The sequence below is a fragment of the Tuber melanosporum genome (assembly GCF_000151645.1).
Source record: "Tuber melanosporum whole genome shotgun sequence assembly, scaffold_17, strain Mel28".
Lineage (NCBI taxonomy): Eukaryota > Fungi > Ascomycota > Pezizomycetes > Pezizales > Tuberaceae > Tuber > Tuber melanosporum.
Window position 1 is genome coordinate 844,439 of NW_003298830.1, and position 27,180 is coordinate 871,618.

Below are 27,180 nucleotides of genomic sequence, written 5' to 3' on the forward strand. Positions count from 1 at the left end.
TTTTTTTTTTTTTTTTTTTACTGCATCTTCCTCTCGCCTCTCTTCTGCTTCACCGGCCGCGGGGGGAAGAAGCTGTGGACCCAGTCCAGACCTGCGCTTGCGTTTAGGATAACGGGAGTAAGATTGGGAAAAAAAGTAATTATCGTGGAGCGCTGCGGGGATTGGCGGAAGGAGTCAGGATTGGCCGGGTTTCGTTATATGCATTACATTGCATAAGGCCAGCGGCCAAGAAAAGGGCCCCCTCAAGTGAGGAATACTGGAGGAAGAAGAAAGAAGAAGGGGAAGCGGTAAAAGGCCAACTGGCGCCTGAAGAGCGGGGGGGGGAAGAGGGAGGGGAAGGAAAAGCTATTTTAATAGCGCAGACAAGTATCATACGGTGCGGTATCGAGTACTGTACTGTACCGGTATCATAACATCATAACCATTTCCCCTCCCAGCATGTGGGGATCGAGGCTCGGGCTTTAGGTTCGTGGCGCTTACCGTATTGGTTGGGTGTTATGTGCATCACCTTCTGGATTCCCGGGTATGAGGTACGGTACGGGTGGGCGAGGATCTTATGATCCCGTTCCGCACAAGAGTGGAATCAATGGTTCTGGAACATAGGGCTGATCATACAAGAAAGTGACCACACATACGCACACACACGCACACAAAAAAAATTAAAGCGCGAATTGGGACTACCAGGACATCAAGTAAACTCAGAGTGGCAGGCAAGTGTAGGTTAAGTGTTGGAAGTTGGCAGCACTCCGGCGGCACCGTCGACCAGACGGAGCACACACCCACCATATCAACTGCAGACCAGCTCAAGCGGATATGTCGAGAACATTGATGATCCCGGACTCCCGTCCTGAAGGATCAGGAAAGAAGAAAAGGGGGAAGGTAGTGAGGAGAAAACAAGGAGGAAGAGGAGGGGGAAAAAATAAAATAAAAAATAGCGTAATGATACTCGTACCACGGTGGAAGCCCGGCTAATACGGTAGGAAAGCCCAAGCGCTAACGCGGGCAGTGTAACGAACCGCGAGCTCCCTCACTCTGTCAGTAAATCATTTCTCAATCGCTACCTATCATGCCTGCCAACCGATCGCGGAGCTAACTCCTTGTTTGAACAGAGCAAAAAAATAAACCTAAAGAAATAAGAAATAAGAAATAAGAAAATAATAGACAACAACGATTACCGGTAGGACAAGGCAAACGCGAGGCGGGGTGTGGTGGTTGGAAATACACGCTGGGGACGCAGGTAGCCAAGTTAGTATTTACACTTGTCTACAGGTATTCTCCCAACCAGCCAATAAGTAAAGCTAAGCGTGATCTCTGATGGACAAAGTCCCCATCCACTCACAACTGCTTATGACAGTGCTTAGTTTACTCAACTTTCCCCTCTTTCGGAGATTTATAATTGTGAAAACCAGAGATCACAATCCCGATTAAATGATTGGTTGGTTGGCCGCCTTCACATTTACGAGTACTGTACAAGTATGATCCAGTGTGATACCCACAAGCCATCCAGACAAACCCTCCCCTCTGGCACTTTTGCGCTCCCTAAAAACCCATGATAGTACGGCGGGGGGGAAGAAAAAAAAAAAAAAAAAAAAAAAGTCACAAAAATCTCCAAGGGAAACTACCATGCTCATGGAAGGGAAGGGAACACTTCACCATTTCTGGATTATCCCCACCTTCCTGCAATAACTGGTAGACCTACTTACCCGGATGGAGCGTTGTATTGTAGGTACAGCTCAGAAGGATAATCTGTACAAGTACCTGTAACTTCCCCGCTCGGTCAATCGATCCCTTCTCACCGTCCAAATAAACGCTTACTCACCATCTTGCTTGATTTCTGGGAAAAAGGGTCCCAGAAAGACGTACCGTAAAATCTCGTGATATTCGCTGCAGGCATCTCTGTCAGCCATGTGATCTCCGGATTCGGAGACGAAGGTTCCTGGAAAGGAATTGCTTTTTTCCTGACACAGCTGGAGATTAGGACTAAGGACGTGTTCTCATATCAACTGGTACCCGAAATTCTGTAAAACTTGTCAGATTTAACCTATCCTGGGCCGAAGGGTATACCGTAAAATCTCGTAAAATCTCGTATAATCCAATTATCTCCAGGCAGGGGTTAATCCCCATGTTCAGAGACAGAACACCTCAAAAAGGGATGCCGTAAGGTAGTGATTGTGTGACCCGGTATGGCTTGAGCGTGCCAGGCCAATTATCGGGATTTCGAACACCAGTCATACCGCTCCGGGTAAACACTACTCCTTCTTAAAGCGTTCCGTCTCCGAGCAAGGAGATTAACACCTACGCGGAGGTAGTGGATTTCACGAGATCCCCGGACACAACAAGTACAAGCAAGAATATCAGGGGGACAACACAGCGAATACCGGTAGTGCACCATAGCACTTTACGAGCGCAGAAGCTCAGCACTATGAACGCAGCACCGGTACGATATAACACGACTAGAGTAAATTTACTCGAGTATAATAACATTCTGGGGATTGTCGCTTAAACAATGTTGCGGTACCGGTATCTGTCCAAGTGGACTCCATCCACCTCCCCCGCAAATAGTAAGTTATGGTACTACAGTATGCCATAGCCAACTTCTGTCCAGTTTGGAATGCTTAGGGGTAGTTTCTCCTATCAATATTAGCACTAGTGCTCAAGCTAATTTACGCTCCTCTCTTTCTACCATCTTCCGGCTAACTCTGCCCTCCTCTCTTCTCATCCATAGACTCCCGCGCGTCACAGTTAATACCCCACGAACACTGGTCGAGTACCGTGCCAACTCTCTTGGCAAGTAGGAGTGCCAGAAAGCAAGCTAGAAAATGTACAAGTACGAGTAACGCTCAAACTGAAGACAGCGAGATCAGACTACTCGAGTAAACGCGCTACAGCAACTGACTTACCGGTATCGGTACGGTGCTCGAGTGGCGGTGAGCCACCGACTCTGCCCTGCATACCTGGGAAAACCCGAGAGGGCGACAAGGTGAAGGGGTAAAACTGGCGTGCCCGCAGCAACCCTTTTTCTTTTTCTTCTTTGTAATATCTTGGCGGTTTGGGGCAGTCGCACAAAGTTTTTAGTGTGGTGCGTGCGAGCAGGAAGAAGTCCAAGTGCCGGTGTTCAATTGTGAGTGAAGCTCACTGGACATCTGGTAGACGCTTATTTTCTTTTGTTTTTTCTTCTTCCGCTTACCCCGTCTTTTGCCGTGAATTTGGGGGGGGGGGGGTGTTGCCATCATCGATTTCTAGATGGTGCTATGGGCTGCAGAGATTATCTTTCTTTTCTGGGGGGTTTTTTTCCTGTCCGGCGAGGTTTGGTCCTTTCGGAGAGAGAAGTGGAAGTTTGATAGAAGTGTTATGTCATTTCGTACTAGTACATTATTTGTACAAGTAGACTTCCCAGAGGCTAACTAACTTGAGCGGTACGGTGGTACTGTAAGGAAAACAAAGTGGTGCCAACCAAGTAATTAGCTAGAACAGAAGAAATTGGTTACAACGCAAGTAATGAATGAATATCGGACACCTCCGGAATCCCCCTGCCGACAACCCACCCGTGTGCATATACCCACCCCAGAGGTCCTCTGTTTCTATGCACTGTACAGTTCAACGAGGACAAGTGATACATTAAGGGAGGAAAATGACAAGTGAGAAGTAGAGTAAACAAAAAGCAGATAACGCATAAAACACCATTGTAAACGACATGCAGTAAAAAAAAAAAAAGGCCACAACCATCTACTACAACACCGTAACCCCGTCCCGATCGTTTCCGCTCCACCTCCGCTCTCCATCAATAAACGCCCGATGGGGAAAGAAAAAGAAAAAACATTATGCTAATTTATTCTATACTACATGAAGCTGGCCGTGATCCGATATAGGAGAAAACCCTTGCGGCCATGAAGTGAAGTAATCGGAAGGATCCGGCAAGGCCGTTGCAGCCGAGGACGAGAGCAGGCCGGTGTTGAAGGGAGGTAGAGAAGAGGATTGGTGATGGTGAGTGTGTATGTCGAAGGCGAAATTGACGTCAGCAATAGCCAAAGACAAGGCCTGTGATTGGCCCTGGTTTGTAGCGGCGGTAGAAACTACAGGAGAGTAGATGCTCGTGGAAGTGGTGGTGGGCGTGATTGTAGCAGAAGGTGGCTGGGAGACCATGTTGTAGTACGAGGATAGGGACATTGGCGATAGAGGATCGAATGGCGACAGGGGCATCTGCACCACTCCCCATGCTCCCCCTTCGCCCCCGTTCCCCCCATTTAGTTTCATGCCTGCGTTTACTTCGCTAGGGAGTATTGCTCCTCCCCTCATGCTGTTGGGCGAGCTTGCCAATACACCCGCACTCAGCACCGGACTTGGGGGAATAACCTCCCGCCAAGTTGTCTTCCCTGCTTGGCCTGTCTCCGCTTTGCAGAAGTCCCAGAGGAATAGGGCCGCCCGTTCTCTGGGCCCTGCAACAGATAGGGCTGAAGTGGTAGTGATAGGAGTAGAACAGAATAGTTCCTGCACGACGGTGATACCTTTAATCGCGGCCCTACACTCTTTTGCGCGTCTGCGGCGCAGCTTCTCGGTTTGGTCAGCGGCAGCGGCCCGATCTGGCTGGTGCTGGCGGTGGTGGGGGGGTGCAGCTGCGGACGGCGACGAGGACGAGAGTCCGGTGTAGAATGCAGCCCAGAAATCCGAGGCGAATGGGAGGGTAAGCTTTCTGCTACCGTCCATCCCAGCAGTAGCATCGACTGCGTGTGACAGTTCCCATACCTTCTTGCCAGGTGCGTATATGCGGGTAATGCACTCCCATTCCTGGGATGGCTGGTGGCGGTGGTGGTATGGAAGGTGGTGAGGGTCGCAGGCTGAGTCGTTGATGCTACTGCTGCTACTGCTGCTGCCAATATTGCCGCCGGATGATGATACCTCGAACTCTGTGCAGAGAATTGACGATTGCGTGGGGAGTTCAGACATGACTGACACGCTGGCTTGAAAGTGTAATACCGGGCAAGTCTCGAATGACTCGGTGTTGATTACATCCGCAACATGCGGAAAGCGCGCCCTCCACTCGGGGATCGACGAAATAGGCGCTGCTGGTAACACTGCGTCGTCCTGGGTGAGTCGGGTGTAGGAGTGAAAGCACCCGTCAACTCCCCCAACCTGGGATGGTGATCCCACCCACATTGCAAAGTTAGTCGGTCTGATCCTGGGCGCATCTGAAAATTGTGTGAAGAACTCTGGTGGACTATCAAATAGGCTTATTTCTGAAGCATTGCTGCGGGAGCTTGGGGCACGACTAGGGGAGATGGAAATAGTGTGGATATTAGGACTTGGTTCTCTCATATCCGGCGGACTATTCGAATCCCAAGCTCCGGAGTCTGCGTCCCACTCGGGGGGTTGATTCTCTGTTGTAACGTGCTTCATGACTGTCCGATAATCCCATGACTGTTAATTATTGTCCTCTTTTAGCATCCTCATCTCGAGGGTTGGACTTACAGTCTGGATTGTGTCGTAGTAGGTTCTTCAAGACTTGGATATGACTCGATACCTGCTTCCTTGTCCTCCGCTTGCCAGTGACTTTGAAGATGTAGTCCGCAATCAGCTCATTTCTTCCACATGGCTTTCCCTCCATTGACAACTTTCGCCGACCAATCTTGGGAATCTTTTGGATAGCTAAACATTGTGAATCGTATTAGTCGAACGCCCCAAACCAAACCAAACCATATCCTTCGTAAATAAAGTAAATAGGAGAGGTGTTAAACAAACCTTCCATGAAGGCTTCTTCCAACTCTTCATCCCAGACGGACTCTCCCTCCATGCTGGCGTCTCGCCTCTGCCTTGCTCGGTATTGGTGGTAGGGTACTAGATCTCGCTGAACTGTCGGAGCAGAAAGTGTTCGTGATGGTGCCATAGGTCCCGTAATTCCTCTGACGGCTCTCGAACGCTTTTTGTGCTCCAACTTGTCCAAGTTCCTTTTATACGGATGCTGAGCAGCAGCAGCAGCGACGTTATCCGAATGCGGTTTAGTAAGACTGTTGAGGCTAGAGCGACGCGAGTTCAAAGAGGTTTCTCCAAGTGCTCTTCGTTGTTCGTTGCTGTTACTACTGCGAGAGGATGTGGTCGAGCTCAGTGATGATCTTGACGAAGTGAGAGTTGGTGTGAGAAGGGAATCTTCTTCCTCTTGTTGGAGTTGTCGCTGTTCCTGGGGATTACGATATAAAGTAGTGGTAGCAGCGGTAGTGGTACAGGGAGTGTTGGTGGCAGCGGTAGTTATGATGGTGGTGGGGGGAATGGTCGAATAATGTAGTTCCATGGTGGGAATGGAAAAGTGCTTATGTCAATTGGCCGAGAGCAATTCTTTTGGACTTAGTCTACACCCTAGTCCGCCTATGGGCCCAGGAATATCGACTAAGATATGGGAGTCAAATGCTGTGTCGCAGCTACCGGTGTGAAGAGCCAATGAGTGTGTCTAGTTGGATGTGGGGAAAAAACGGTAAATATGTGGAAAGGGCAGAACCGCTGTCGCTACAGGACGGGGCTCCCGGGATTATTTGGGGAGTGGGGTGTAGGGGAGGGGGTGAGTATGGGGGTACCTTGGAAGGCTGGCTGTAAAATAAGATAGAAAGGATTAAGAAAAATAAAATATTAAAAAGACAGTGCACGGTATAGAGGGGACACAGCTAAAAGGAGCGTTGGCAGTGGCGGTGAAAAGAGTGACACCGAGAACTGCGGAGGTGGACAAGAAAAGAAACTGAAGCAAAGCGGGCCGTAGGCTGTTCGCACGAATGGCAAGTTCAAGAGAGAAGGGAACGATTGGAACTAGTAGAAGGTAAGAAAAGAGAAGGAAAGGGAAAAAGAGGGCAAGTGATTAAGCCCCTCCAGTGATATAAAGAGTATCAGAACCGTAGGAGAGAAGCGCCGTTACTCTTCTCCACTTTCCCTTCCAAATTCCAAAGGGAGCCCTGCAGGAACAAAATATCTCGAAGAATGGAGGGGGCGCATTTCCTACTATCTGAGAAATGCAAAAAAGGTAAACTAGAGAGAGTCGAGTTATAGGAAAAAAGGTTCTCGTGATGTAAAAGGGCCTTTCTTAGCGGGGATCTATATGTCGCCCCGTTTCCAAAGAAGCACCCTTCGCCATAAAGGTGGAATGAAGGGGGCCCTTTCCTTCAAGATCTTTCTGCTCCTCTCCCTCCTTTCCTCGAAGAGAGCTTCCGGTCCAATGTACCTTGACCCTCTTTTGGCTAGGAAAGTCGTGAATGTTGGTGAAGTCTACCTCATCAGGCACGTAGAATGGTATAGTAGAGCCCATCACGTTGGCTGAAAACGGATAGGTGGGGTAGTAGTTAGAGGGGAAGACAATTGAAGTAAGGGGTTCTATCAGTAGAAATGGATGCAGGAAGTTCTTTCGAAGAAAGCGCGACGCGACTCTTCAGTACAAAAAAGGACGCGAAGAAATGCTCAATTATTCCCAAAGTATTCCAACCCGTCCAAAACGGCGAGGGATGGCCACAGTGAGGGGCGCCGAGGAATAACTCAAAATGGCTCCTCTCACATCATTCCGGACTAATGCACATATAAACCTCACGAAAGGGAGACAAGAAACAAAGATGGACATGAACACCCTCTCTACCTTTGTCAAAAGGAGAGGGGGCATATGTGGAGTAGAGAGCCACCCTTTCTTTCACATGTACCGCATTTGTGCAGTCTGCGCATCGTACAGGTAGGTACTGTAGGCGTATGTCTGATGGTCGGAGCAATGTACGAGTACTGTACTGTACGTGTGCCTCTCATCTCATGTGGCCAAAACGGTCCTGCGTTACCGCGATAGTAGTTAAACGCGATGGGAAGGGAGGGAAGAAAGCGCCCCCTTCCCCAGCCACCTCTGAAGTCACTATCCCAAACCCTTAAATCCTTAAAACCCACTGGAACCTTGCTCTAGATCAAATAACCACGAGAAGAATTAAACCGTCCCCTGGACTGCATCAATATAACGGGTATCCGACCTAAACTATGATACCCGTGATACTTGAAACTAGTCCCTAATAGGGTAATCCACCACGACCACGACTATAGTAGCGCAATCGCCCGCCCAACATCCGCCCATGGTTAACCTACTGTACCGTTATTGTATCGTACAAGTAGAAGCCAAGCTCTCCTCTTCACAATGACGAGATGAAGGGAAAAAAGAAAATAAATAAATCCCATTCACGGGACTAAATGCAGCCACACCGGCACTTTACTACCGCAGTAAAACCGGCCGAGCTAGAAAGCCAAAGAGTAAAAAAGTAAAAAATAGAAATAAAACTCCCGTGCGCTTGAGTCAGGAATCGAGCAAGAGAAAGCCTACCGTATCATAGATCGTCCTCACACCGCTCCGCACCAGTCGCGAGCCAGACTGAACAGAGAGTGCAATTTTCTCTTCACTCCCCTACCGTACCTAATTCACACAAACTCTGAGCGGACGAACAGGAAGGTCACAACGAACAAAGGATCAGGAAGGACCTTCATTCAATCCAGGAAGAAACTCAGGATCGTGTTCACTTCGGACCTTGAACTGAATACAGAACAAGGCAGGATCCTCCCCCGCTCCTCCTCACCCTCCCCGACAAACCCGATAACGATTATACCCCTTTGATCCAATTCCTCCCACCCAGAAACATTCCCCCATTCCGAATAACAGGATAGGGAAGAATAGAAGGGTAAAAAATGTCGAACGAAAAGATCGGAATTGGCGAAGGTGAGCCCGTAGTCGTTCTCTGATTGATCGCCATTGGCGTCGTCGCTACCATCTTACTAACTCGACTTAATAAATCATCACTTTTGTTTGAGAACCAATCAGTAATCTTCACTTCGCTAAAGCCAATAATCAAGATGGCCGCTGTTGGTAGTACGGGTGCGGTTTTTGCTAGGAAAGGTATGAAAAGAAAAGAAAAAATATCTTGTGTTCGTAAAAGGAAGGATGAAGGAAAAAAAGAAAAGAAAAGAAGAAAAAAAAAGGGTTTGCTCGTTCACCCTAACAGTTATCATCTTACATTCACAAGAAATAACTCGTTCTCCTACTCGATAATAATAATAACATTCGCGGACCTGGGCAGGCTACCTAACCCCCGAAATCTGCAAAGCCAACGCTTCACTAATAATGAACTTCCTGCTACCACTACTGATGTTCTCGACCGTACTCCCAGCATTCAACGCTGGCAACATGGACTCCGTCCTTGCTGTGGCTATCACCGGGATTTTTTACCAAGGTGTGCTTCTCTTTCTTCCTTCTCCCCCTCCCCGTTGGGCGTAGGTTGCTATACGATATTAGGGATGGATTTATGGGTGGATATATATATATATAATAATTTACAGTCCTGGGGTTGTCCTTCGGATTGATTGTTCGCTGGTTCACGCCTACTCCTAAGTCATGGGGCGGGGGGGTTTTGGCTGCTGGTAGGACTTTTCCTTTTCATCTTCACCCCGTGGGTGCGAACAAAGTGGATGCGTTTGTTTTACTCTACCCTATCCCGTAACATGGCCGGCCTTTGCTCATGATAATATGTGCGTGTGCGGGAGGGGGGAAGTAGGGATGTTCAGTAACTTGGGTGACCTGGTGAGTGATAAAACGTGAATCGTATATTCATGTATTATTATGCAATTACCGTTGCCCGAGCCTCCCGACGTTCCCTTCAGTAAACAGAATATATTAAAACCAATGGTTTACCGATTTTACCTTCTTTTCCCTAATTTTTAATTAGGTTATATCATATATATCTACATTAGCGAAATCAGCTCCTTTCGACCCGGACAGAGATGTAATTCACCCCCCCCCCCCACTCCTGGAAATTCCTTTCTTGTGATCAGCAAAAAAGTTTATTCTTGATAATGATTCCACAGGTTGAGAAAGGGATTGCCTATGCATCCATATTCATGGTCGTTCAACTGGTAGCAATGTAGGGGCTCCCACACCCCCCATCCATCCGCACTTTTCTATCTTTCCTCCACTCTCTATTGTCCTTCCCTTCCCACATATCAAACAATCTCCTAGTTTCTCTCCCACCTCCCTAGTCAGCAATTTCTGGTGGGGAATAGGATTACGAGCTGACCCCGTCATCCGGGGGATGGGCTTTCTCAGATTCAATCTCGGCGGCCTACAACTCATCAAACGGGACTTCGACCACCGACCGGAGGTCCTACTAGACGTGGAAAAGTCAGCAAAGACACCACCGAAGTCCATAAATTCAGCTTTGGCAGGCGGCGCGTGGAAGGCGGTGAACGTGGTCTCACGGCTTGCTTCAGCAAGGCAGGGGATTCCAAGTGTGCCCGGCGGTAGGCCATCATGTGAGCTCAATCCTAGAATGACCTCGTCCTCCGAAGGGATCTCCTCCTCCGAAGCACCCATCACACCTGCTATACCACCAGAAACAGCGACAATAGTAGAAACATTGGGAAGGCCATCATCATCATCAACAGCAAGACACCTGGACACCCAAATTACCATTGCCACCACTGCAACTCTGGAAACTCCAAATTCACAGGCACCCACAATTGCAGATCCCCCCTCAGCTTCCCCACCTACATCAATCCCCATACTCCTCCGGGTCTGGGCAGTCCTGAAGCCACTCCTGACCCTACCGGCACTAACGCTCGTGTTCTCCCTCGTGATAGCAAACGTGCCATACCTAAAGGCACTCTTCGTGGACACGCCGACAGTGTCAAAGTCCAAGGTCCCAAACGCTCCAGACAACAAGCCCCCTCTTGACTTCATGATGGATATCGCGACGTTTTCCGGGCCATGCGTGCCCGTGTTGGGAATGCTGCTTATTGGCGCAGCATTGAGTAGGCTTTCAATGAATAATCTACCAAAGGGGTTCTGGAAGGCTGCCTTGCTTATGGCACTGTTGAAGTTGGTGCTTGGTAGGTTCTTACTCCCCCCGTCTTCCTTCAATGCAACCCTCTTCTTATTCCCGGGCTTTCTTCTCCGCTACGATGTTGGCGAACGCGGGAGTTTTTTTTTTTTGCATTTTCCGAGCCGTGAGGCTCGCCGGGTCGGTGGTTGGCTTGCCTGATTCCGGGTTGTGGGTGGTGGGGGAGGGGTAGGATTGTTTGCTTGGTTGGCAAATGGAGTGTTGGCTGATGCGAGAGGTGACAAGGTCCTATTATCGGCATCGCTTGGACAACGCAGTTGAAGAAGAGAACCAATTGGATCGATCCGAATGATAAGATTTTGGAATTCGTCATGATCATCTCTAGCGGTGGTGAGTTGCAAATTTCTTAATTATGCTTTCCCCCAAAACCATTACTACCTTATTCCCTTGGTATGATGGTTTTTTCCCTGTACAGTACCTTACGAGGGGAGACAAGCCAGACGCTCCCTTTTCTCTGCGGTGAAATCGATAGGTGCCTTATAAGAGAAGCCGAAAGCTGAACTGTCATTACAGCTCCGACTGCTACCACTCAAGTTTATCTGACGAATGTATTCGCGCCGCTTGGTGAAGAATGCTTGGAAATGTCGGCATTATCAGCGTAAGGCTTTCCCTTTCGCTTTCCGCTTTGTTTGAGCATTGAGAGCCTGCCACAAGAGCACTTCACGATGATCGAGGATGGCTGACGATCGCTCGAGCGAAAACTCGACAATTACCGGGTTTCAGTATCTTGTTGACACAATATGCGTTGTGTAAGCTTATTCTCATTTCAACTGAATTTCTCACACTTGTCTTCCCATTTTCCTCCTCAGCTTTGGGTCTTCTTTTCTTCCACGACAAGATTCCCGATCTTAGGTGGGAGGTGAATATCTCCTCAAGTATCCCACTACTCCGTACTTCATACACCATCGATTATTCTTCCCCCTTTCTTGGTCTCTTTTCTTTTTGCGGGGAGAAACCGAACTTTCTGCTCGTCAAGAAGTGCTCGAACGTATCTGTGCGCGCAAATAAAATTATACCCTCGATTTTCGGATACCTCTTTCCTATTTTTATTTTTATATTTAAAACTTTTCCATTCGGGTTTTTAGGGACTTTTCACCTTGGACGAGTATCCCCCCTACCTTTTTTTTTTTTTTTTTTACTTTCCTCCTTTCCCCTCCTTGCAAGAAGCTTTCCAACTGCATGGATTAGCAAAATATGTCTGCAAACCCCGTTTGAAATGGAACTGACAATGACAGGTTTGATAACACTAACGATCGCGTGTTGCTATACGTTAATGAACACCCTATAACACAAGTATGACTGTCATGGATAACTTGTGCCTTTTCATTCTAACTTGTTCCCCTAATCCAACCATTGCAACTGCAACAATTCAGACAGCGAGGGAACAGCGAATAGAAAACAGGGAGAGATATCGGTATGGTGGAAGCAATATAAATAACGAGGATCTTGAGCAGAGTGAGAATGATATATTTTCAAAGATATGGTGAAGAAAGGAAATTTAACGGGGGAGAGTTAGGGTTTCCCGCCTTATATACAAGAGATAGACGAGGTTTTTGATTTATATTGAGTGATTGATCTGGGGGGTTGGGGTTTCGGATAAATGAAAGGTACTGTGCAGGGGATAAACCTGAGGGTTTGGCAGGAACCATTGAGGGTTAGGGGACTTAGTATATTGGTGTGCCAACCGCAGAACGAAACTCAGTCGAGCAATTTATCGTTACCCGTGATATGGTATCATACCGTTAATGTAGTAAGGTGCCAAAGGGTGCCTTAACAGAAACACAATTCCTCCCATCAAAGTTGATTAGAGGGGATTAGGGGTCATGTGACGGGTTGAATAGATGAGAGATTATGGGACGGAGGAGAGGAGGAGGAGGAAGCAAGAGGGAAGGAGGGGAAAGAAGGAAAATGAAGAAAAAGGGAAGGGAAGGGGTAGGATAGGAACATGGTGGAGACAGGATATTAGAGGAAAGAATCCACGTCATCAATTGCAGGTCCCTTCTCGCTTGCTTGCTTTGCTTGCTAGTATAAGTTACCTGTGAAAGGATGTGTAAACTAAGCAGTCGCGATGCCCGTACCTAATTAAAAAAAAAGAGCAAAAGGAATCCCCGCTCCTGACCCTCTCTCTCTTGCTTCTCTCCCAAGTCCACTTCATAACTCATTTCCGGCCCGGATTTTCCTATAAACTCCTTCACTCTCTTGCCGAGGGGTTTATTCTTCTACTTTCATTGTTCCCCCATGGTTTCCTGACTTTCCCTCAATTTTCTGCTTCATAGGATTTAACTTTCCCCAGGTAGGCTAAAAGAGATAAGGTGGGTTTCCAGTCAAGTTGAGACCATCCTAAGACCTGGAGAGTGGCCATAGTGTTTGAGCGAGTTGAACTTGTTTTCGTACCTCATTTTATTCTGTTTATTCCATCTTTTTTTATTTTTATTGTTATTAATTTTATTTTATTTCCAGCTGAGATAAAAGAAAATTGCAGGCTTGCAGTGTCTCACGGAATAACGTTGAACCTTGACGTCTTAAGCTACAGTACGGTCCGGTGGTGGCTTGCCATTCTTTTCATCCGCTCTCGGGTGGAACAAGAAAAGAGAAAAAGAAAAAGTGGGTTCGCGCCAGGAACGTTAGATCCAGAGCCTCCTCCCTAGCACAATCAGAGAACTCGCTCACTTCAACCTTGTCTTCTCGCTTGCTGTTATTCAACACGAGCTGTCAACCCCAACACCTCAACTCCCTTCCTCCTTTTCGTCTTTCCGATTTTCAATTACCTCCGCCTTGCAGAGTTTTTTGGTTCGCTCGCTAGCAATAATTTCCTAGGCCCCCAAATAAAGGATGGCTAGTTTGGACAATCTTTTCAAGGTTCGCGTTCCTTGGGCGGCTCCCACTGCCTTCCCGATCGATCTCAGCGATCAACTGACAACTGTATAGAAACCAGCGCTCCCTTCCTCCTCTTCTAATTCCTCTAAGAAGCGAAAATTAGAATCATCCGTCGATCCAGGTCCGCTCCCTTTCCTACCCAACTCTGTCCTCCCGACCGCCATCTTCTAATCAGCCTTGTAGTCGCCGCCTACAAATCCGCCAAGCTGGAAGCTCCAAGTAACGACAAAGGGAAATCCCGCGCAGCAACGGTGGAAGAGGGTGACATTGATGATACGGCTGGTCCATCAGCCTTACCTGTCAATTTTTTCGACAATGCCGGAGAGGAACCGGAAGATGAGGAGGGCGGTAGATTCTTTGGCGGAGGGGTGAATAAAAAAACGGCTGAGATATTGGACTTTATGGATGAGCGGGATCGAGATGATACGGCTGCTGCTTCTGAAAAGATCGATGTGGCGTGGCTGCGGCGCACGGCATTAGGGTTCGAGAAGAAGATTAATAAAAATGCCGAGATGAGAGGGAAGTACGAAGATGATCCGCATAAGTAAGCCTCTCCCTCTGCGCCCTACGGTTAGCTTGGCATCGATTGCTAATGTGTGAAATAGGTTCATGGCTTCTGAAGCAGATCTCGACGCTGGTATAAAGGCAATTTCGGTCCTGTCGGAGCATCCCGAATTGTTTGAGGAATTTCGAAAACTAGGTTGTCTAGCCAGCCTTGTAGGACTTTTAGCTCATGAAAATACCGATATAGCGATCGACGTCGTCGAGGTGATCAGTGAACTAACCGACGATGAAGTAGAGGCCGAACCAGAGCAGTGGAATGCGATAGTAGATGGAATGATAGAGGCTCAACTTTTAGAAATGCTGACGCAAAATCTTTCGCGTCTTAATGAAGGAAATGAGAGCGATAGGAATGGAGTCTATCATACCTTGAGTAACACACCCAACCCAATTAGGCAACCTCATTATGGCTTTGAAAACTCTTACTAATATTCTATGCGAACAGGTGTGTTTGAAAATCTCGCATCACAGCAATCGTTGGCGGAACAAATGGTTCGCGAAACGAACATAACGCCATATTTACTGCAGAGAATCCAAGCCCGTGAATCACCAATTTCTCAGAACAAGCAATACGCGGCGGAGCTGCTAGCAATTCTTCTACAATCATCACCAGCTAACCGCAAAAAACTGTCTGAGCTCAGCGGAACTGATGTACTTCTACAGCTGCTATCGCCATACCGAAAGCGTGATCCAGTAAAAGGCGGCGATGAAGAGGAGTTCGTAGAGAATGTGTTCGACTGCTTGACCTGCGTGGTTGACGAACTTGAAGGCAAAGAGGCCTTCGTTGACTTAGAGGGGGTGGAACTAGTCCTGATTATGCTGCGGGAGGGGAAGATGAGCAAACCCAGAGCACTAAGATTACTGGATCACGCTGTCGGAGGACAATCTGGGGCAAACGTCTGCCAAAAGCTTGTAGATGCAGCGGGGCTCAAGACCGTTTTCGGCATGTTTATGAAGAAAGTAAACCTCCCAAGCCAACCGGTCGCTAGTCCGTCGATGCAAACTGGGTGCTAATTTATTCATTTCCCCTTCGTTACAGCAAGACAATCAAACAACTGAGCATCTACTTGGCATATTCGCTGCGCTTTTAACGCACCTACCAGCCGACTCCGCCTCACGCATCAGAACGCTGGCAAAGTTTGTTGAAAAAGACTACGAAAAGATTGCCAAATTGACTAAATTGCGTACCGACTACGCGCTACGCGTGGCCAAGGTGGACGCGGAGATCGCCGTCCAGCGGGAAGATTTGGGGTCAGTCGTTGAAGAGGAGGAAATGGCTGAGGAGTGGTTCTCCAAGAGATTGGACGCTGGGTTGTTTTGTCTACAGGTTTGTGCACACCGCTTATCCTTGACTTGATTTGATTGAGGGGTGCTATGATATGAATATGATATGAGTTGGAACATGTGGGGGCTAATACAAATGCCTTGTGGGGGGAGGGATGTCTGATGATAATAGATGACCGATCGAATACTTGCCTGGTTATGCGCCGAAGACGACGGTGCTAAGAAGAGGATTGGTGGACTGCTGGGCAGGGCTGGTGGGAGCCTAAGGGATGTCAGGAGGACACTTAAGGGTAAAATTTCCCAGCCGCCGCTAAAAGTCGCCCATACCTATATAACACAAAACACTAACACCAACAATCATCACTAGAACAAATCGATGGCATGACTGAAGCGTCAGATGAGTGGCAACAGGTTATCAAGGATATGCTCTCGACATTGATTGAATTTCTCTAGTCATTGTTTCTCCTGTTATCTTAAGTTATTTTCTTCCATTCATTCCTTGTCATTTCTTTTTACCCCATCCATCGCTTCTCCTTTCCTTCCTCTTCCCCCCCATTCCCTCTTTCCCCTCACGCGCCATTACCAAACAGCCCGCCTTACCCGCCCCCTCCCTTCTTTCCCTACTTGGCAGCTCGATATACCCAGGAAGAAGGCGTGCGGACAGCGAGGAGAACTCAACAATGGGAGGACACACCCATCACACCCACAACAAAAGCGCAAGTGCAATTCAGGGGAATTACGAAAGAAGAGAAATAATAAATAGTTTTAATCACCACCACATCTTTCCCTGTGTGACTTCCAGATTAACATGTCGAATCTGCCCCACTTGATAAATTCCACTCTGATTCGCCGCAGCGCGGCATAGTGTATGATGTACCTTCTTTTAGAACGGATACGGTAGCCTGAACTTTTGATTAATCGGCCTACGCCTACACCCATACAGCTAAGGCTAAGGCCAAATGAAAGTTTAACTCACTCACCATAAGACTTTGCGCCTATCGTCTTGTGAACCCACAATCACCTGTTTTAGTTACTGTGGTCACAGAAAACCACGCGCATCGGTAAGTATCGTTATTCAATATAGTACGAGATCTCAGTATGATAGATCACGGCACTAGATCCCACCTTGCCCTTCCGCGCTCCAACGCAGAACAAGCTCACCAGCGCCGCGACACCACAACACCTTCACAATAAATCACTCGCACATGTATGTGAGTGGCCAGCGCCAAGGAACCGTTGTTCTCCCTCTGCGCGCATGTACTGTACAGGTAGGAAAGCACCAGCGCGGTCACGAAATCCACCACCACCCTCCCTAGCCAAGAGTCAACCACCCTCCCCTCCTCGAGTATCATACAGCATCTGTCGTATCCAAGCTGAAGCTTGAAGCGGACTCAAGACCACTAAATTAACTGGCACAAATTCTTCGCTAAGGTAAGCAAGCAGCGCAACGGTAAGCCACCCCCAACTCGCCAAAACCAAAGCTTTTTTTTCCCTCACACGGCTGGCTGGAAGGGCTCGAAGGCGTTACATTCCCCTTCATCCCGTCTTAGCGCGCCCTACACCGCATTCCTATCCGACCCACCGGCCTAACGCGCTTGTGTCCTGGGCTTCTATATGTCTGTCTGTCCGTCCGTCCTTGCCACCGCTTACTAGCCAGCTAGCTAGCTAGCTCGATGGAAGCGGTGCATCGCCATTGGGTTGAAGGGTTTGTCGCTATTTTCGCAACAAGCTTGCTTAGAATGTGCAGTTGCAGTAGCGCAATGTGGGCTCGCTCGCGGGGGGTGGGCTGTAGGGCTCATTTTGCTCCTTTTTCCGGTGAATTTTGGGGGGGCGATTATGGATGGATGGATGGATGGATGGATGGGACGTCGGTGGATTGGTTGGTTGGCCTGGCCCAGTGTCTGCTCGCTTGTTCGTTCGTTTTCTTGCCTGCTTGGGCCGGAGTACTGTACTAGTACAGTACATACGGGGGGTTGTGGTGTTTTGTGTCGCATCGCGCGGTATTATACCGTATTGTACCCCCCCCCCCGCGGCTGTGTTGACACTGATACTCAGGAGTTCCGGTGCGGATGGGGATGGCGATGGCGACGGAGGTGCTGGGGAGTTCTGGGGTCGCCGTTGATGATGTTTCTTAATTTAATTTAACTTTACTGCACTGTAACTACCGGTACCGTACCCTGCTGCGGCTGCGCCGCTATGCAAGTGGTGGCATGACAGCATTGTCAGAGACAAAGGCAATCTAGAAGATTACCGGTACTGTAGAGGGCCCAGGCTTCGAATCCGCCGCAAGGACTCTGGATGGTTCGGGAGGGTATGCCCAGACTCTGCATTTCGAACTGTAAATATCGCCATAATGCGTGCGCGAGCTCACGTGCTCACCTTCCCAAAATGCCCAAGGAGGTATGATAAAAAAAAGAAAAAGAGGAAACGAGTGAGTGCAGATGACCACACTGAAACGTCAAGGTGAATAAGCGGAGGAACTTGAGCTTACGATACACGCAGTACGATACCAGACCCACCTATATCCTTCAAACATCCCGGTTGAAACAAAAACCCGGAGACCCCAGGCACCTGTCCCGATCGTACCTGAAGCGGAGTAGGTTTTGTGTACAAGTAGTCTAGATCCCCTTTCTGCACTCTCCCCATTAGAATTCGAATACCGCGTATACGAAGCAAACCGGGTTATGCATCGCCGGCTGAGTCCCGGTTTTTAGTGCATGGTTTTGTATGGTTCGTGCAATCCAAAACGTGCGCCAGGCAACAACTCGTCAATTGATTATATCTCACTATCAAGACCTGTAATTACTTCAAAAAAAAAACCACTAAGTTATTCTCTTTAGTATTCCTAATAGGCTGGTGGTTTTTCGAAGCAATATTTTATCTTAGAGGAGGGGTATAATCATTTAAAGATGCTAATTTCACGGTGGGAAACAGCGGGCTTACTGGGGGGAAGGATTCTCCGCTAGGACAGGCGCACTCGGATCGCCGTAACTATGGTGTAGATTGGGATATTGGTTTTTTTTTTTTTTTTTTTTTTTTTTTTTGAGCTCTGGGTTCTATAGGATAGCGCGTCAAGAATCCACTACTTAGTTGGAAACTTCGAGGTTCGTGCTTGGAAAAGGCACTTTGTCCATGTGGCTCATAACTGAGAGATTCTTTGGAGATTTTTCTTACTCTTGCATCTGGAATTGCTAATTCTATTCTTGATTTATACAATCATACTTTGTCACTCGTCTGAGTGTCTTCCAAATTTAATTTCTTTTGGTGGAAACACGTAGTTGGGGAAAAGTGGCTGTGGGAGGTTATCGAGGGATACATTGATGGTGTGAGTTCTACTGTTCGAGAATCCCCGGATTTTCGAAGGGGGTGGGTGGTTGTTGGGGTGGGTAGATTGCTCTTAATGGCCATTAAAACTATAATAATAATATTATTATCTGGTGAGGGGGACTCATTACTATGTACAACATGGTTACATGCATAGAATAAGGGCCGCATAAGACTAGCAATTGCTCAGGGAGGAATTACCTTGCTTTCTTTCTTTTCTTTTCTCTTCTGGAAAAAGGATCAATAATTGACATGGCGTATTGTTCCCTTTGTTGCCGTGATACGCGATGCCACGGCTAAACCATCTAGTATCGGCGTGGACTACGGTGCGGAACGGGAAGCTAGAGCTCGGCCTCCCTAAAGCTCACCCGGGCCTCTCGGCCTTTGGCCGATTCTATCCTCTCTCAAGATGCTTGCATGCATTGGGGCGTCGAAGCTGAGCTTAAATAGGTCCTGGATTGTGCTCCTTGCGTTGGGGGTTTTCATTGACTTTCCGATTGAGCACGCAGTTTTAGGAACTGCGGATCGGATGCTAAGTTTGTGGAGTGGATTTTGGGATAGGGTGTTGGAACGGTGGGTGCTTTTTTGGGGGGAGCTATGGCTTTATCTTAGTACGATATGGTATCTCGAGTTAATTTTCCGATAGCCCTATTAATCTGGAGTGGACCTCATCTGATAGAATGATTCCGCTACGGAATCCTTGGCCCAGGGTTTATCCAAGGACAGATCCCGGTAGAGTTGTAGAATACCGGTACCGAATCGTCAGACAGGATATGCAAGGGACGTGAACAAAACTTCATACTCGAGTACTTGTACTGTATGTACCTACCCTACTCGAGTACTGTAGATACTCCATACGCACTAGGCTTCAATTCCTAATATCATATTAGCGGTTAGCCTCTCAAGCCCCGATAACAGTTAAATTTATCGTATGGGATACTCGAGTACGTGACTCATGCGAACAACAAGGCCGCCGTTCAGGCGAGGGTGAACCAATAAGAAACTGGAATGAGCAGCGGTTATGCTGTAATGTCCCATTGAGTTAACCACGGGACGTCATGCATTCTGAACGGCGAATACTTGCTCCTGATCACACACCCCTGCTAAGTCTAGACAAGGTTGCTTGTTCGCTCGCAAAGATGCCAAAGCAAGGCAAGGAGTCGGCGATCCATCTGAATGGATCGATCAGGGTTTTTCCTGTGTCTCACACCTCTTTTGCACTGGAACGGTATTCAATGTTTTATAGTTTTCACGTGAAGGGATAGATCGTGAGCGCCTTCTGTTCATGTTTGAGTGCGGTTTACACCAACGCCTGGATTCCACGGCAGAAGGAAGAAATTCCGTGGAAGAAGAGAGAAACGAGCGGCCAAACGTGATATTTGATCTCGTTTAGCGGGGGTGTTTTTCTTTCTTTCTTTCGTCTCTCTTGCGGCTCTGCTTTGTGGCGAAATGTGAACTGCATCATACTAATGCTGGTGCCATCTCGACTAACTGTCCACGTCCCATCGACAAACACAACCCCCTGGCTTAGGCTTCTCGCAATTCTTGGGATCCCCGATGAACTCGCTAACCCCTCCTCCTGCCCTCGAACCCGATCTTGAACGACGCTGCGTTTCATCTACAGCAAGTGTGACTAAACATCTGTTGAACCGACGTTGACTGATAGGGTGCTGTGGACCATGCCTACTGTCCCTGTGCCTACCAACTCCACTGCCACCTCCCCACTTCCATACAATGTCCAGTCGCAAACCCCGCCTCGGAAGACCTCTGGAGCCTTCACCCCCTTGGGTGGATCTTTCGGTCCTGGGGGGGGTGGAGGCTCCGGGGTGGAAGTAGTGGAAGGGATAGGGGGAGGTTACGTCGACACTTTACCCGCGGATAGACAATTATTTGTTCTCTGTGATCCGGTAAGATTGCCCGTGAAGCTCTCTAGAGCTTCCTTCACGATGCTAACATCAGAAAAAAGGTAGCTTTTCGCTACTTGGAAGAGGAGACTTGCACTACCGTTGTTCATCGTCACCGCACGCTTCCCGGCCACGAGGTTTACTTTGTCGAACAATGGGCTTGCTCCCGTATTCACCCTACCTTTGTCATCTCTACCTATACTGGGGATCCAAACCATGTTATTACAATCGGCGTTCTCAATATACCTCGTGATGAGGCCCAGTGGTCGCCGCGGTTACGCGTATATTTCAGAGCTGTCACAAAGTTCCATGCCCGACCAAAGGAAACCCCGTATGGGAAGCTTATGGTGACGAACCTATCAACATTTCCGAGCGCGTTAACCGTCATTCCGGTCCCCGATGGAGATGCGAGGCTGCATAGGGAAGACTTTATTGTCAATGAAGATTTGAAGAGAATGGGATGCTCGGGGAGGTCCGCCTTGAGCTTGAGTATGCCTGCGGACGCTAGTCAGACCAAATTTCATCAGCTTTATAGAACCTCGGATAAAATTCCACTTTACACTTCTGTTATGGAGCTTGTCCGGTTATGCCAGATTGCGTTGACTTTATTTGAAAAATTGAAGCCGGAGTATGCGGATGGGCTGCTGTGTGACATCACCGAGAGAGGGATATATGATTGGTGGACAGAATTTGGTACGGAGTTTTACAATATCGAGCCGAGTGATGGGACACTTGGACCCACGACGGTTGCCGCATTACTGGGCATGGTACTAGGTGCGAGGAATAGACTTTCATCTTTCGGTGCTCCGGTACCCAAAGATGCTTTTGATTTGCCACAGTTAAAGAAGGCGATATATCATTTCCAACGACAGCAAAGGATACCCAGGACTAGGAGACTAGATAGGGAGACTATGGATAAACTACAGAAAGCTGCTATGAAGAATGGGAGTGGGGCATCATCAGGAGACATCTTTGCCGTCCCGAGGGCTATTAAAAGTACTGTCGTTGACCTTGGTGGAAGGGCTGTTGGTAGCAGTTCTGCGAAAGTAGAGGGGACCAGCGTCGAAACGGTAGACATAGAGAAGTTTGCTTCGCACTTGAGTGGCGAGCGATGCAAATACCTCTGGCGAGGGAAGCCGCGAAAGAGCCAATCTGCTACTGGAGGTGGGGTTGGCGGGAGTGCAGGCACTCAGACTCCGCCCGCAGCAGTTAGCATGAGCAGAAGAAATAGCGTTGGTGGAGGGAGCATTAGCGAAAATGAGGGCATGATTCGACATTCCGGAGAATTTACTGCTACTGGCTACCATGTAGTGAGCAATCCGACAAATAGCTCGCTTGGTAGCAGTGGTGGGGGTTCTGTGACAAGCCCTGGGCTAAAGGAAAAAGAGAGTGAGGGGAGAGACGTTTCAGACTTGAGAAAGACTGTTTTTAAGGGTATGTCCGGACGGATGAAGGGCATGAAAGATGTTGCTTCAGCTGGTGCCGATTATGTTAGGGGGCGTGGGCATCACGGACGATCATATGCAAAGGATTTCGGCGTCTACGAAGATTCAACGGAACATACTGGGACAACAACACCTCTATCTGGCCTCAAGGAATCAGAGCGGAATGAGAGGGAGCACAAAGGACCGAGCGAGCATCCTGTCACCTCGTTCTTAAAGTTACCTTTTCATACCGATAGCCCTGCCGGTAGTACTGGGAATATCAACTTCTTGAGCGTCGTGTCAGGGGATGGCGGTGTTGCAACCGGAAATCACAGCGCCGCGGCGAGCGTGTATAGAGAAGTAATGGATGCTGAGGGGGATGACGATGGGGAGGAATTTGTGGACGCAAACTTGCCGGGACGTCAATGGATAGATTACGACGAAGGTAGGATACTAGAGTGTGGGAGAAAGAGAAACAAGAGCTTTTCCGAGTATCTGAAGAAGTGCCACGAAGTCAGGCACGAGGAATATTGGCCAAGAAGGCTGAGTTTCTCAGTCGCAGAGGAGGCGGTATTAGATATTGGGCTGCTGCCTTCTCTCGATGACGACGTACAGGACGAAAGCGATTTGACGCTAGATACCCTCTCTCGTCATGCTCTGAACCTCCAAACCTTACTTGCGGACGACCGTATTTCAGAATGGACAGATCGTAGGTTGACTACGCTTGAGAACATCTTTGCTTATCTGGACTCTGGTGCCGGCAGGCTCGAGGGTGACTTACGTCGGGGATCAGAGGTGGTAAACTCAATGGGAGAGGCAACAAGGGATATGATTGATCGCCAAACAATGGACCTGAAGGCGGCGGTGAGAGAGGTAGAAGCCTTAGGCGCCAGACTGCAATATGAATTGGGCAGCGTGCGAGGCCAAATGGCAGATGTGGAGGATGCAGTGGATGGCTTCGGAAGAAATGTCGAGGAAGTTGAGGAGAGAGCCTTAGGGCTCGGGGAGGCTATCGAGCGGGGTTGGGGGGAATGGTTACTTGCGGTTGTGTTTGGGATCAGGAGGAGGTAGCTGAAGGAAACATAGAATTTTCTTTTGTGTGATATGAGGAGTCGATTGTTCTCCAGGCGCGGTGGGAGTTTCTGTTTTTGTCGCATTTTTGTACTGATACATTTATTAATAACTTGAAAGGGGGGTGGGGGAGATGGTTGTGGCGGTAGAAAACGTGTTGAAGCGGGCACTCTTTCTTTCTTTTTTTGTGTATTGCTACTCCATTTGAGCGTGGGTAGGTAGTTCGAACACGGAGGTATTTGAAAAATTGAAGCAGTTGCTGCAACACATTTGCTCTGCTTTCCAAACGCTAGACTAATTATTCCAAGATCGTGAGAAGGGTGATGTACGATAAGGTGTATAGATAATAGAAAGAAAAAGGGAAAGGAAAAGGAAAAAGACTCCACCCCGGCCCAAGTTGTGACGCACACCTTCCTTTCCAATCCTTTCCATTCACGGCATCCCCATTACTTTGCAATGTACAGTATACCATCTAGTCTCGCTGGGGAGGAAAGTAAACAACTTAAGCACCGAGCCCACCACCGCCCTGGGCACCTCGCATGGCCTGGCTCTGGCTCTGCATCGCTTCACTGACCTATCACCAGCACCCGGCCTCGATTAGCTGGACTTGGATGGTGTAATATTGTGGGAGTGGGATAGAACCTTGATGTTGACGTCGAAGAACTTGGAAACGCAGCGATCGAGGCAGACCGACTCGCCCTTGTTCAGGTCCGCCTCTTTGTAATCGGTTGGAATGCATTTGTTGTGGCATGATCGGGTGAGCCTGTGTATTGGAATTGCTGTGAGAAAATATATTTCTTAGGAGGAGAGAGGGGGGTAAAACCTATTGAACATATCAGTAATCATCTCGAGTTCTTGTTCCGCCGCGGTCATCTTCTCGGCTAAAGTTGGTTGGGGCTTGCCGAATCCTAGGAACGACATTATGGTTGTGGTTGAGGAGGTCTTTTTGTTTCGCTGGTACTGCTGGCGATAATGGGAGAGGTGTTGAAGCTATGGAGTTTTGATGATGAGGGCGGCTCATCTGTGGCGGTGGTGGGGTTTTGCCTGCCGGGTTGGGATAGGGGTGTCAAGCCACAGAACCGGGAAACATCTAGCGTAATTTTTGGGGGGCCGCTTCTTCGCCTTTTTCCTTTTTCATTCTCATCACACGAGCGACAACGACCACAAAAGCGTCCCCTCTCCAAAAGGAAGAACAAAGTGGGGGTGCCTATTTGAACAAAGGTATATTTTAAGTTTGCTCCTACTGTTGCTAGAACCTGTCCTGGAAAATGATGAGATGAATTTAAGAACCGTTGCGAATGATGCTGGCTTTGAGGCTAGTGTGTGACTTTACGATGCAAATCTTCTCTCTGATTCCTCCTCTGCCCTTCATCGTTATTGACCTTATTGAAGGGACCAATTGCTAATGATTATTAGATGTTTATTTCGAGGCCCCCCCTCCTCTGCTTAACCCTCACCAGGAGACAATTTACTCCCCGGATAACCCAGCGCTTCAAGCGCTCCTTAGCTGCCTTAAGACCGGACCTCCAACCTTCAGCGCGTCGAAGAAACCTCCAGGATAGCGATGTGCCCCTCTACCCGCATATCTACAACCAGGGCATGAACGTAAAGAGCGTAGTCGAGATATGTAGGGAGTATGAGCACATCGTTGCGGGATGCGGCGGTGGCGATGAGAGTGTTTCTATTGATAAATTGGTTACCATAAGAGGTGTGTTTTCACCACCACCACCGCCATCAACACGTTGGGGGAGGGATTTTGTACTTGTATTTATTGTCTATTGTAATAATGAGATTGAGTTTCCCCTTACGCGGCGAAGGCAGGATCAAGAATTACCGGGAAGTGAGCTCGAAATTGATCTTTTACGATCTCGTCCAGGATGGGGAGAAGATTCAGGTTGTGGTTAACTGCGCGAGGGTGGGCGGGGAGAAGGGGGAATTCAGGAGGATCTCGATGCTGACGAGGATTGGGGATGTCGTTAGTTAGTCTTTGTCCATTCGCTAACGTGATTATTGTTTATATGGACTGACGGAATTGTATGGAACAGGTGTGACGGGCTATCCAGGCCGTACCAAGGCCGGGGAGCTCACTATCTTTGCAACAGCGCATCTACAGATTCTAGCTCCCTCCCTCCACGTCCCGCCACAAACAATTCTGGATCTGGAAACACGCCTCCGGAATCGGCATGTGGACCTAATGGTCCGGCCTGTGGCCGGACAAATTCTCAGACTTCGCTCCCACATCATCCAGCACATCCGCGACTTCTTCATCTCACGAGACTTCGTAGAAGTCCAGACGCCAATACTGTCGGATACTTTCGGCGGCGCGGTAGCAAAGCCCTTCCTAACAGAGGCCACGAGTGTCTGCCGTGGGAAGCAACTGGCCTTGCGTATTGCGCCAGAGCTATGGCTGAAGCGCCTCGTCATTGGCGGCCTAGACCGTGTCTTTGAAATAGGCACGCAATTCCGCAACGAGGGAGTCGACAACACGCACAATCCCGAGTTCACCACGTGCGAGTTCTACCAAGCGTACGCGGGACTGGAAGATATCATCAATACGACGGAGGAGCTACTCTCGGGCATGGCACGGAAGGTCTCGGAGTTGAAAGCGAGAAAGCTAAAAGACATCCCAGAGATAGAAACAGACTTCACGGCACCCTTCCAAAGACTCGAGTTCATCCCGGCGCTGGAAGCATCCATGGGACACAAATTGCCCGTCCTGCATGGGAACACCGAAGCAGTGACGCTGGAACTGCTCTCCCTCTTCAAGACACTCTCCCTCCCCACACCCCCAATGACAACAATCCCGCGCCTCCTCCAGAAACTCTCCTCGGAATACCTGGAGCCGCAATGCATGAAGCCAACGTTCATAACAAACCACCCCGAAACCCTCTCGCCGCTATCGAAAACCAGCCTATTGCACGGCCAGCGCGTGTCCTCGCGCGTGGAGCTGTTCGTGGACGGGAAGGAGCTGGTAAATGCCTACGAAGAGGAGAACTCTCCGACGGAGCAGAGGCGCAAGTTCGTCATGCAGGCCGGGTGGAAGGACGAGGATGTTATTGAGCGCGGGGAGGACGGGGAGGGGGTGGTCGATGAGGCCTATTGCCAGGCACTCGAGTGGGGCTTGCCCCCGACTGGTGGGTGGGGGATCGGTATTGATCGATTGGTTATGGTCTTCGCAGGGGCCGAGAGGATTGCTGATGTGTTGGCGTTCGGGGGCTTGAGGGGGGCGGTCAATCTAGGCGATGGGGTGCGGGGTACGAAGGAGGAGGGAGAGTAAAGTGGAGTTCGCGTCATGTGTTATCACTCGCTATGTTTTTCCGCTTCGAGTGGGGCAATGGGCTTAGAAAACCTGTATCTATCCATGCGCCGTACTTTGCGGCGATGTATAACATAATTAAGCATCTCCAAGTTTAGGCCTGTCTTCGTCAAAGTGAGGGTGTTATGGAAAGTCATGGACGCCTAAGAAAAACCCTGGCATCATGCTTCGTGATACAATCAATTTTCGTAACTGTCACGAACTAACGCTGAACAAGCGGGTAGAAGGAAAGAAGTAAGGGGCTGTTTGGAACATGTCATCTGAGCTGTTTGTCATTTCAAAACGCATGGTAATGGTATTTGACATGCCATCGTTTTGCGGGGGGTGTTTTGGGAAATTTTTCAAAAGCCATTTATGTGATCATAAGAGATGTTAATGGTGTCGCTCGACTTACCCTTGCTACCTAGTATCATACTGGGTGTTAATTGTAAGTGAAGCGAACTCGTTCGAATCAACTCCTAAGTCGGTTCCACGCTTCCTGTGCCCTTAACCCCCGCTTTCCCCCGCCCCAACGGCTTCTGTACTGCTGACCGGTC

General features: G+C 48.7%; 5 protein-coding genes; 3 read left to right on the plus strand and 2 right to left on the minus strand.

The window, feature by feature from the left end:
- Positions 1 to 3,834: 3,834 nt before the first annotated feature.
- Positions 3,835 to 5,881, minus strand: GSTUM_00005078001 (uncharacterized protein; the record flags this gene model as incomplete). The annotated part of the gene is made up of 4 exons (XM_002837052.1): positions 3,835 to 4,794; positions 4,897 to 5,396; positions 5,467 to 5,643; positions 5,737 to 5,881. 4 exons carry the CDS (start codon positions 5,879 to 5,881, stop codon positions 3,835 to 3,837), a joined length of 1,782 nt encoding a protein of 593 aa, XP_002837098.1.
- Positions 5,882 to 13,577: 7,696 nt separating this feature from the next.
- On the plus strand, positions 13,578 to 16,380 carry GSTUM_00005079001 (uncharacterized protein). XM_002837053.2 has 8 exons: positions 13,578 to 13,742; positions 13,812 to 13,881; positions 13,944 to 14,304; positions 14,366 to 14,694; positions 14,767 to 15,281; positions 15,361 to 15,648; positions 15,778 to 15,895; positions 15,973 to 16,380. The coding sequence occupies exons 1-8, from the start codon at positions 13,716 to 13,718 to the stop codon at positions 16,056 to 16,058; spliced, it is 1,794 nt and encodes a 597-aa protein (XP_002837099.1). The 5' UTR covers positions 13,578 to 13,715; the 3' UTR covers positions 16,059 to 16,380.
- A 4,228-nt stretch (positions 16,381 to 20,608) lies between these two features.
- On the plus strand, positions 20,609 to 23,483 carry GSTUM_00005080001 (uncharacterized protein; the record flags this gene model as incomplete). XM_002837054.2 has 2 exons in its annotated part: positions 20,609 to 20,836; positions 20,896 to 23,483. The coding sequence occupies 2 exons, from the start codon at positions 20,609 to 20,611 to the stop codon at positions 23,326 to 23,328; spliced, it is 2,661 nt and encodes an 886-aa protein (XP_002837100.1). The 3' UTR covers positions 23,329 to 23,483.
- An 81-nt stretch (positions 23,484 to 23,564) lies between these two features.
- Positions 23,565 to 24,293, minus strand: GSTUM_00005081001 (uncharacterized protein). XM_002837055.2 has 3 exons: positions 24,152 to 24,293; positions 23,971 to 24,091; positions 23,565 to 23,902 (listed from the first exon to the last, which is right to left on the minus strand). The coding sequence occupies exons 1-3, from the start codon at positions 24,247 to 24,249 to the stop codon at positions 23,831 to 23,833; spliced, it is 291 nt and encodes a 96-aa protein (XP_002837101.1). The 5' UTR covers positions 24,250 to 24,293; the 3' UTR covers positions 23,565 to 23,830.
- A 190-nt stretch (positions 24,294 to 24,483) lies between these two features.
- GSTUM_00005082001 (uncharacterized protein) lies at positions 24,484 to 26,797 on the plus strand. XM_002837056.2 has 4 exons: positions 24,484 to 24,549; positions 24,745 to 25,036; positions 25,146 to 25,307; positions 25,374 to 26,797. Exons 2-4 carry the CDS (start codon positions 24,928 to 24,930, stop codon positions 26,603 to 26,605), a joined length of 1,503 nt encoding a protein of 500 aa, XP_002837102.1. The 5' UTR covers positions 24,484 to 24,549; positions 24,745 to 24,927; the 3' UTR covers positions 26,606 to 26,797.
- The last annotated feature ends 383 nt before the right edge of the window (positions 26,798 to 27,180 follow it).

Bases quoted from the DNA above. Each gene is read 5' to 3' on its own strand.
- GSTUM_00005081001 (XM_002837055.2), bottom strand. From the start codon at position 24,249: ATGTCGTTCCTAGGATTCGGCAAGCCCCAACCAACTTTAGCCGAGAAG. The intron at 24,092-24,151 runs GTTTTACCCCCC...TCCAATACACAG, and splicing joins ATTACTGATATGTTCAATAG to GCTCACCCGATCATGCCACA. The intron at 23,903-23,970 runs GTTCTATCCCAC...TGCTGGTGATAG, and splicing joins TCTTCGACGTCAACATCAAG to GTCAGTGAAGCGATGCAGAG.
- GSTUM_00005082001 (XM_002837056.2), top strand. From the start codon at position 24,928: ATGAACGTAAAGAGCGTAGTCGAGATATGTAGGGAGTATGAGCACATC. The intron at 25,037-25,145 runs GTGTGTTTTCAC...TACGCGGCGAAG, and splicing joins TAAATTGGTTACCATAAGAG to GCAGGATCAAGAATTACCGG. The intron at 25,308-25,373 runs GTTAGTCTTTGT...TGTATGGAACAG, and splicing joins GAGGATTGGGGATGTCGTTA to GTGTGACGGGCTATCCAGGC.
- GSTUM_00005079001 (XM_002837053.2), top strand. From the start codon at position 13,716: ATGGCTAGTTTGGACAATCTTTTCAAG. The intron at 13,743-13,811 runs GTTCGCGTTCCT...ACAACTGTATAG, and splicing joins GTTTGGACAATCTTTTCAAG to AAACCAGCGCTCCCTTCCTC. The intron at 15,282-15,360 runs GTAAACCTCCCA...CCTTCGTTACAG, and splicing joins TCGGCATGTTTATGAAGAAA to CAAGACAATCAAACAACTGA.